The following is a 10,328-nucleotide window of genomic DNA, read 5'->3' on the forward strand; positions in this document are numbered from 1 at the left end:
TATTTATTTACAAATGATTTGTTTATTTTTTTTTCAGTTTACTTTGATGATTGAGCTACGTGAAATAGTAGCAGTCGAAGATCGAGCGAGATTCGACGAACTCGTGTACAGAAGCGACCTAGACAGTCCTTCTTGCCGAGATCCTAGGGATTACGATTACAGGCATTCAAGGGTGAGTAGCGATAAACTTTTTCAACAACCTCTTCAGCACCTTGTACGTTGCCTTGGTTTTGTTTTCCTTTCTTATGTGGATTAAACCGATCAATATCTACTTTTACTTTCTTCCTTTCGATTTTTAACAGGTGCATTCTGAATATTGAGAAATACTTAATTATGTTCATCTCGTCTCAAAGATCATTCATTTTTTTAATTGTCATGTATGTGCAATAATATTTAAATTAAAACAGTAAATCAAATATTGAAAAAAAAATCATTAAACGCAATAATTACCATTTAAAGTTAATTAATGTTGTGAAAATGTTACACCATTACTAGAACTTTCGTTGGACCGTCTGTCAGAAGGAATATTTCTTTGTGTGCTCTTTATGTGTTACACTTATATGCTCACAATACACTCGAAAGGTGGCCATTATTTATGATAATTAACAATTGTAATTAGTGATATTCACTAATGAAGAACGCAGTTACTTACGTATTTTTTATGGACTTGAATAGTGATATGTGGGAACGCTCGGTATATTGTTATTATAAATTAAAAGTTTTTTGATTCAACAACTATAAGTGATGTGCTAGCACCGCTAAATCAACTAGGTCAAACATTTACGGACACAAGTCTATTGTGCTAAAACGTCATTCATGTAAATAAATGTAATATAAATAGCTGTAAAGCTTAATGACTTAGAGGTTTAGACCATTGCTTAGCATTCGGGAGGACGCCGGTTCGATTCCTCGTCCATCTGACTTGGTCCAAGTTTTTTTGTGGTTTCCTTGGATCGCTTAGGCAAATGTTAGGGCTGTAATATTTCACAGATAACGTTTCATTTTCCTCTGACTTCATTTCGTTCGTCTCGTCTTTCTTACCCGAACCACCACTCACCCATACCCACGATTCCTGAAAGGAGGCAAATTTTAATTTTCGTTAAGTACCACTATCGTTTAGTAGCGTGTGGAGTTACTCGTTGAAAGACATATATGAACCACCTAGATACTGAGTGCATATGTTGCGCCGAATATTTATTGTCACATAATGAAGCAGTTTTCTAACTACTTATTGGCTAATTTATTTAATAATTTTCTCTTTAATCAACATCACTACTATTAATTAATATTTTACTGATCGTCCTGGTTAGAGAAGTCGCCTCTGTAGTATAGAGGGTAGAGGTAAGGAGTACTATCTCTGTAGTGAAAAAGTGTCCATCAAGCTGCGTTAAAGTAGGGTGACGTCACAATAGCAACAAGGTAAATTTCAAATAAAGTTACTAGAATTGGATAAAAAAATAAACCAGGACAAAATTACTTTGGAATACGTAAATAATTGAGGTTTGGTATACTAGTCACTAAAAATATTAAATTTTCTAACTCGGCATACTTCAATCCCTCAACAACTCCTACAGTCATACTATACCTTTTGTCTACGCTAGCACCGCACCATTTTGGAGGGTTTTTGAATTGTTACTTACTGCTTATAGCTGGACACTTTCTCAACATTCCCCGATATGAAATAGTTCTTCTTACCTCTACCCTCCATACTCTGTAGAGAGCAAGCCGATCAAGATGAACGATCTTTATTTTTGCCAAGGACCCTTCCGAATTCGATAGATTGTGTTGAGTAATGGTGTTCGGCTTATTGTAGTTTCGGACGTCGCTTCTGTCTTAATATATCCACACTCTGTCATCCTCATTAAACCCAACAGAGTTGGCTCGTTGATCGTATCTGGTTTTTATGCGGTTGCTTTCAAATTGCAGCTTCGTACTCACAGCATTATGGATGACTTCTAGTCGTTCCTTTAGTTTGGGCATGCATTCATCTGTAGACATCGAGTCTCCAGAGCGACCAAACATTGTCTGTCTGAGTTATACCCCAAATAAAATGCTGACCGAAGTTCTTCCAGTTGTCTCATGGATGGTGTGGATGCCTAGAATAGGGGTATACGTTGGTCCCGATCAGTTTGGTAGTCATTGACTAATTGGTCTCTAGAGTAGCGTTAAATTGTTCAAACATTCCATCAGACTATGGATATAATGGATATGTGCTTCTTGATTCGGTATAGCATTGCTAAAGTAATCCATGACGACCAAGAAGTATCTGCTACCAGAGTCTATCATTGGAAATAGACCTGCTACGTAGACTGCGATTCTCTCAAATGACGCTCCCACGTTGTACTGCTGCCTTCGTCCACTACTTCTCGTCTTAGGTTCCTTACTGGCAACCCATGTCTGCTCCAATCTTTCATATTACTCCTACTTTGTAACCAATGAAGTCACAGAGGCCCTGTGTTTTACTAAAGTTTCCGATTAGTTTTCCTTTTCGTCTTGTACTTGGGATAATTTACTGCCAAGTCCCACATTAGTAGCGTCGGCTTCTACAATGAAGGATTCTATGAACTGTGGGTATGTCAAAACTGGGGCACCAGAGAGTGTAATCTTCAAGTTTTCAAATGTTTTTTGGCATTCAAGGGTCCAAATGGAATGAAACTCCATCTAGTGTAAGCTTGTGAAATAGTCGGGCTACATCGGCATCCGTTTTTCCAGGGTCGGTAATAATTCCTTCTGGTGTTATGAAATGACCTAGGTATTTCAGTTTTCTTCTAAAGAGGATGCATTTCATGAAACAGCTTCAATTTCCTGAAGACTTCAGTCAGGTTTCGGACGTAGTCGTCGAAGATTCTTCCTAGTATGATGATGTCGTCTTGGTAAGCTAAACAACTTTTCCAGTTTAATCCTTAGTGCCTAAGAGTCTTTCGGTGCATTGCAAAATCCAAAAGGTATCACGTTAAACTGCCATTGACCACTTCCAGTTGCAAAAGCAGTCTTCTCCTTATTCTGCGGATGCACTTTCACTTGCCACTATCCACTTTTCAAATCGAGGGTAAAGAACCATTTAGTTCTATTCAGACTGTCTAGTGTGTCGTCCATTTGGATTAATCAGTAACTGTTCTTTTGCGTTTCATCGTTCAGCTTCCTATTGTCTACACAAAATCTTGTGGAACCATCAAGTTTCGATTACCCCTTGTTTATTCATGTTCGTTATAAGATTGTTCACTTCATCTTACTTCTCCCAGGGAACTCTTCTAGTTGGTTGTCTGTTGGGCCTTACTGCTCCGGTGTTCGTGCAGTAGTATGTTAAAATGCTCTTACTGAAGTGTTGATCTGAGAGGGCGAAGACATGTTGAAAATGGCTAAGAAGTTTTTCCAATTGTTTGACTTGGTACTTGTTGAGATAGTTACGTGACCGTTTCATTAGTTCTGATAAAGTTGCAGGAAGTAATGTCGATTTCGTCTCCAATTCCTCTTCCCAATCACAGTGATGTATTTCAGCTAATGATTTAAATGCATCTAACTCTGTACCTTTGAAAATCTTTTGCTCTTTCAGTTTTTCAAATTGGCTATTCTAACAGGTACCGATGATGTTCCACTTCTTACGAACGTACGTCTCACCAAAAATGTTTTGACTGTCCAGTTTGACTACCTCCACCAACCCACCTATATCGTTGTCTATTCTGACTCTTACAATGCTCTGGGTAGTTCTTGATCTTCCTCTTATAAGCGATAAACTTTGTCTTGGGATTTGACATTACAATCGTTCTACTTTTTGTTACGGTTATTCACGATCCATCGAATTTCCAGAAAATTCGATGAAATTCGTCGATGAGGTCAGATTCGTTCTTCTTTCTTCAGGAGTTCTCCTATAATAGATAACTTGTTGAGGCTTCTTATAGCCGATAGAAACTTCTAAAAAATTGGCCGGTGGGATGTTGTGGAATATTCAAAGGAATTCTTCAAAATCCTCTCCTTCTTCAATCCTCTTCAACCTTTTTCAATCCCACTTCTGGAACCAAATTGTCGCTTAATTAAATAAGTTTGCAACTACTGGCTAACTTATTTAATTATTTACACTCTAATTAACACTATTATTACTAATTAGCTACTGTTTCACTACTATATTACACACTTTATCGCTTCGCTTCACTATTTATAAAGCTGGACTTTTCTAAAAGGATCTAGAATGTGACATCTGGAATATCTCGTCTTCCTCGTTTCTGTGCACATTGAATTGTCACAGTATAATTGCCTACTGGTCTTTTCTTACCGTAAACTTATGATCCTAAATGTAAGCAATCAAATAGAGACTTCCTTCGGTTAAAGTTGGGTTAGACTAGGCTTATGGTGGTCATGTTTTTCATTTTGTTTACAAGAATGTGAAGTATAAAAAGACTTTTCTAATATGCATGCTATATTTTATACCAATTTTAAATTTGTCTTGCTTTTCTGCCATTATTAGTCCAATACGATGTCATTATCCATTTTCACGCCTTAACTTGACAGAAAACACCACGTAGATATTATATTCACGCAGAGCAGTTATTAATAAAATTACTATAGGTACGAAAAACATTACCTCCAATTTACTATTCTTACTTCAATTTTGATCTATTGATTCTATATAACACTTAAATTAAGAAAATAAACGTGTAGTACCTATTCATTCTAGTGATTAGTAGAATGAAGATTCAGGCCTAAGTGAACTATTCCGTCCAAACGTTTCGTCAGCTACTGCGGCTGACATCCTCAGTGGTAGTGCTGCATTGACAGTCGCTGTCGAGATATAATCTACGTTCACGTTGTCAACGCAGCACTACCACTAAGGATGTCAGCCGCAGTAGCCGACGAAACGTCTGGACAGAATAGTTCACTTCGACCACGGCCCTATTGCCCGAATCTTCATTCTACTATAGATTCCGTTCGTAAAAGCCTTTGTTCTTATATTCTAGTGGTTGTCTTTTATTGGTAAGTAATTTGAATTATCAATACACTGTTTGAATAGTGTTAGACTTAAACAATAACATAAATTTATGGGAACTGATACCTTCCTGATTTTTTTTGCTGATGATTTTTATGGTGTCAATTTAAAAAATTGTCAGTTTCAAGACAAAGTATATACACATCTACAAGAGTTGTGATACAAACTATCATAATGTATTGCAAACAAAGCAATTTTGTTATATTAAAAATGAAAACGTAGATATATCTTTCTTCTGCCCCTTGTTTTTTTTTTAGCAACATTATTGGCGCTAGCAAGTGTATGTAGAAATTCGTAGTGTTTCATGCTGCATATGAATCTTGATATTTTTTTCTGTTTATTCAACAGAAAACACTTTTCCTTTGCAATTAAGTCGTTTGCTATAAGACTAAAAGCCTTTTCTCCTTTTTTCTCCATAATACCTCTAACGGAAATGTATATCCAACGTTGAGATTTCAAGAATTTTTCATTCCAACTTGTGTTATATGGAGAACCTCAAGCGCTGGTTTAATGAATTTTTAAATGGATACACACCGTAAGCGAGAATATCCACTTGTCATAATATATTCATTACTCAGACGAGAAATCATAAAAAAAAGTTTCTAATTACTCTTGATAATGAAAGCTGTAAAATATTCAACAACTTAGGTACTATTTTGAGTCTTAAATGCGTCACTTTTATATAAACCCTGTTACGGCAAGGTATAAAAACTGAAATTTGTATGATGTCTTTAAATAACTATTTTTAGTCAATATTTAAAAAGTGAAAACTTTTCCCTAGACACAGACACACAAGTACAAGATAGCATTGTCCAATTATATCAATGAATGTAAGAGAATATTACTGCAGTTGAAAACTGATGAAAGTTAAGTGCATATATGATTTAAAAATTATTTTATAATACACTTCAATCAGTCAAACATATGCAAAGGATTGAACACTACCTTAGACTGGAAACATCAGAAAACTATTGGTTCAGTGTATCTGATAAAAGAAAAATTAATTGTTTATTACATAAGAGGTCTGTTCAAAAAGTTTCACGAATTTTGAATTTCCGCGGGTTCTGAATCTGTATCAAATTTTGTGTGAAAAACAAAATTAAGTGTGCGGACGCATTCCAAATTTTGTCTGTGGCATGTGGTGACCCTACCTTGAAGATGTGAACGACGAAGAGCGTACCGGACGCCCGAGCACGTCAACAACAGACAAAAACATTGATGAAGTGAAGAAAATAGTATTGGCCAATCGTCGAATCACCGTTAAAGAAGTTGCTGAGAACCTAAACATAACGATTGGCTCCTGCTATTCGATTATTGCCAATGATTGGGAAATGAGACGGGTCGCTGCGAAATTCGTACCAAAATTGCTCAATTTCGACCAAAAACAGCATCGCATTAACATTGCTAAATAGCTGTTGGACTCTATCCGCGACCACCCAAAGCTCTAATGGGTCATAACTAGCGACGAATCATGGGTTTATGGTTATGACATGGAAATCAAAGCTTAATCATCCCAATGGAAGCTATCGCACGAGCCAAGACCCAAAAAAGCGTGCCAAGTTAGGTTGAATGTGAAGGTTTTTCGCTTACAGTTTTCTTAGATTGTAGGGGCGTTGGACTCTGTTCGCGATGACCCAAATTTGCTCCAGAGCTATAATTCACCGGCCGAAATATTACCAAATGAATTGGATTTTTTTATATACTATGCCTTACAATAGTAAAAAGTTACAAGAAATTCTTGTTAGTCTTGAAAGCATTAGGTAAGTATCAAGTATCAAACATCAACTACGAAATATTACAACATAAAGTTTTCTATCGGGTTGTTCGGAAAGTCATTTCGTTTTTTCCCGACAGAGGATTTAATTGTATTCTTTTGCACCCAACTTCACATTTAAGCCGTATAATTTTTATATGCTTTGAGAGCTCATATAGCAAGGCTTGTGTGTGAAAAATTCCAATTAATTCTACGCAGTAGTTTTTGGTTGGTGCCCTTTTAAATATGGAGAGCGATAAGCAGCATTTTCGACATATCTTACTGTTTTACTACAGAAAGGGTAAAAATGCTGTTCAAGCCAGAAAGAAATTGACTGATGTGTATGGAGAAGGTGTGTTGACAGTACGCCAGTGCCAGAACTGGTTCGCTAAATTTCGATCCGGCAATTTTGATGTCGAAGATGCACCACGTTCGGGAAGGCCGGTTGAAGCTGATAAAGACGCGATAAAGGCATTAGTTGATGTGAACCGGCGAATAACAACACGTGAGATCGGATTGAGGTTAAATTTATCAAATTCAACAGTTTATGACCACTTGAAAGGCCTGGGATTATCCTCGAAGCTCGATGTATGGGTTCCCCATGTTCTCACAGAGAGAAATCTGTGTCGCCGCATTGACGTCTGCGATTCGCTTCTCAAACGTCACGAAAATGATCCGTTTTTGAAGCGCATCATCACTGGGGACGAAAAATGGGTTGTATACAACAACGTCAAACGCAAGAGGTCATGGAGCAAAAAAGATGAACCGGCTCAAACCATTTCCAAAGCCGATATTCACCAAAAAAAGGTGATGCTGTCTGTTTGGTGGGATTTTAAAGGAATCGTTTTTTTTGAGCTTTTACCGGATAACACAACGATTAATTCGGAAGTCTACTGTCATCAGCTGGACAAACTGAATGATGCACTTCAACAGAAAAGGTCAGAACTAATCAACAGGAAAGGTGTAGTGTTTCACCAAGACAACGCGAGACCTCACACAAGTTTGGTCACTCGCCAAAAGCTTTTACAGCTTGAATGGGATACAATGCTACACCCACCATATTCTCCAGACCTGGCACCATCGGATTATTATTTGTTCCGGTCACTCCAAAATTTTTTAGACGGTAAAACCTTCACCTCAAATGAGGAGGTCAAAAACCTCCTCTATCAGTTTTTTGCCAGCAAAGACCAAAAATTTTATGAGCGTGGAATTATGCTACTACCAGAAAGATGGCAAAAGGTGTTGGACCAGAACGGTCAATATATAATTTAATAAAGTATTTGTTTATTATACGAAAACTGTTTTTCATTTCCACAAAAAAAACGAAATGACTTTCCGAACAACCCTATATTTGTGCTTTCCACGTTTCTCTATACAAGATGAAAAGTGAATAGAAGTATTCTCTTTACTCTAATCATTGTGAAATACTTACTTCTTTAATGGAAATAGAACATTTAGAAGAAATTGTGCTTTTGTTTAGGAAATCAATTATCATTTTGTAGAAAATTCATTTTAATTTGTGTGACACTGGCATAGAAGAAATTTTCTTAAAATAAGCAAAAAGTAATTCGAGAATGTATACATATATGTGAAGAATCTTAGAGGTGATTCAAAAGTTGGTACCTACTTGGAGAAAACATCTGAGACGGTGGAAATGTAGACCAAACACAAGTGAAATATTATTATGTGAATATTATTTCTGCTCTAGTACCTATTTACTTAATTAATTCGAAGAAAGCACAGAAAAAAAGCTAGGACCAGAAGAGGTGGACCAAGAATTGAACCGGTATTTTCGCGATTGCTATGGTATGAACTAAATGGGCTCAATACCGAGAACCATGTATCTTTTGCAAAATCATCTTCTCCAACGTGAAATTCATGAACTCAAAGTATAGGTATTGCCTGACTAACAAATCACCTACTCATCAATTGTTTCGTTTGTGAACAACACATAATAATGTTAATATTGATACACTCCCAGTAATTTTAGTGTTGAAAACATTTATAGATAGCTTAGTTCGAGGTTTGATATAATGGATGGATTGCAATGGTAAACATATTGTACTTGCCTCAGCGCTACAAAATCAGTCGTAAATACTGCTACGCGATTAGTTACATATGTATATTGTTGCCTCCATTCGCGCATCTAAACATAGCAATACGATTCACTTCTCTAAAAGTAATTTGCAAGAAACAACACTGCTTGAGTAGTTATGGATACTTCGCTTGTAGGTCACTAGTCCGTGTTAGTTTATTACTACTACACCACTAAACATACCTACATATACGTGCAATACAAAAATTATCCGAAATTAGAACCCCGTGCTAGAAGACAGGCTTCGAGCCTGTGCCCTGGGATTTGGTTCACGTGCTGCTTTTTACAACCTCACACAAAGAAGTCCAGCTGATTTAAATTTAGATCTGGAATGTTCGTTAGCCAAAGATACAACACCCTACGTCCAATACATGCGATTCTCCTAAATGGCGCCGTGTGTTCGCCGTCGAAAATTTATTTTAATATCTACTTTTATCCTTGACATCATAAGGTTGTCAGTCCTAAGACTGGTTGGACACGTACATCCACTCTTTCCTATCCTGAGCTAGTCTTCGCATTTCCCTAAAACTAAAACAACCCACATCCTTAACTATTTGCGAACAGTAATCTAATCTATGTCTACCTCTACCCCTCCTAACTCCTGTTTCTACCTCTAATATGTCTCTGACTAGACCTTCATGCCCGAGAAGGTGTCCTACCAACCTATCTCGCCTATTTCGTATTGACTTCCATAGAGTCCTCTGTTCTCCTATTCTTTCTAATACCTCTTCATTTCTAACCTTTTCTATCCACTTTATCCTCATCATTCGCCTATAACACCACATTTCGAACGCTTCTAACCTTTTCTTTTCCGCCACGCCCACTGTCCATGTTTCGCACCCATACAACGCCGCGCTCCAAACATACACCTTTAACAACCTTTTTCGAATTTCTAAATTAACCGTTTGCGAGCATAGAAGTGACTTCTTTTTATACATAAGTGCAATTTTCTTTTCGCATTTCATTCTTCAAAGTCCACGAAATCTCAAGTATATAGAGAAGCTCCATGTACTTATAGATTGCATGAAAGTACGGCACTGCTAACCGATCAGAAATTAAATCTCTTATCGTCGTCGATGCCGCTTGCATGATAACTCCGTTTTTTTTAGCCGGTCGGTGAAATAGCCGGTCGGCGGATTAACCGTTCACGTGAAAGGGGTCTTAGAGTTTGAAGCAGCGAAATAAGCTTCCAAGGTCAAGCAAGAATCGGTAACAGTGTAACTAAATAGGAAGGTATCATAGCACTCATCAAAGAATGTACAATCGATGTGAAGAAAATACTACAAATGGCGCAGTGAACGCCATCTGTAGCACGATGCTACATTTTAGGATTACGTATACTCCAACAAGGTCCACTTGTGTGCATATCTACTTGCTGAAAACGAATCCCGGCGTAGCCAACCTCAACGTGATAGGCACGTTAGCTTAATCGAATAAAATAATTCGAAGTGGTCTGTATTCTGTCGAAACTGCCAGACGCGGATCGCGATTTCGATCTT

General features: G+C 37.3%; 1 protein-coding gene across 1 annotated transcript in view; it reads left to right on the forward strand.

The window, feature by feature from the left end:
• The window catches only part of LOC108733858, a 217,665-nt gene that overhangs the window by 186,283 nt on the left and 21,054 nt on the right, over positions 1–10,328 (forward strand). The window contains exon 10 of the mRNA XM_025973485.1: positions 38–172. Within this exon, the coding sequence (XP_025829270.1) occupies positions 38–172 (135 nt within the window). The remainder of the gene's footprint in view (positions 1–37; positions 173–10,328) is intronic.

Source organism: Agrilus planipennis, unplaced genomic scaffold, assembly GCF_000699045.2.
Source record: "Agrilus planipennis isolate EAB-ADULT unplaced genomic scaffold, Apla_2.0 scaffold85, whole genome shotgun sequence".
Classification (NCBI taxonomy): domain Eukaryota; kingdom Metazoa; phylum Arthropoda; class Insecta; order Coleoptera; family Buprestidae; genus Agrilus; species Agrilus planipennis.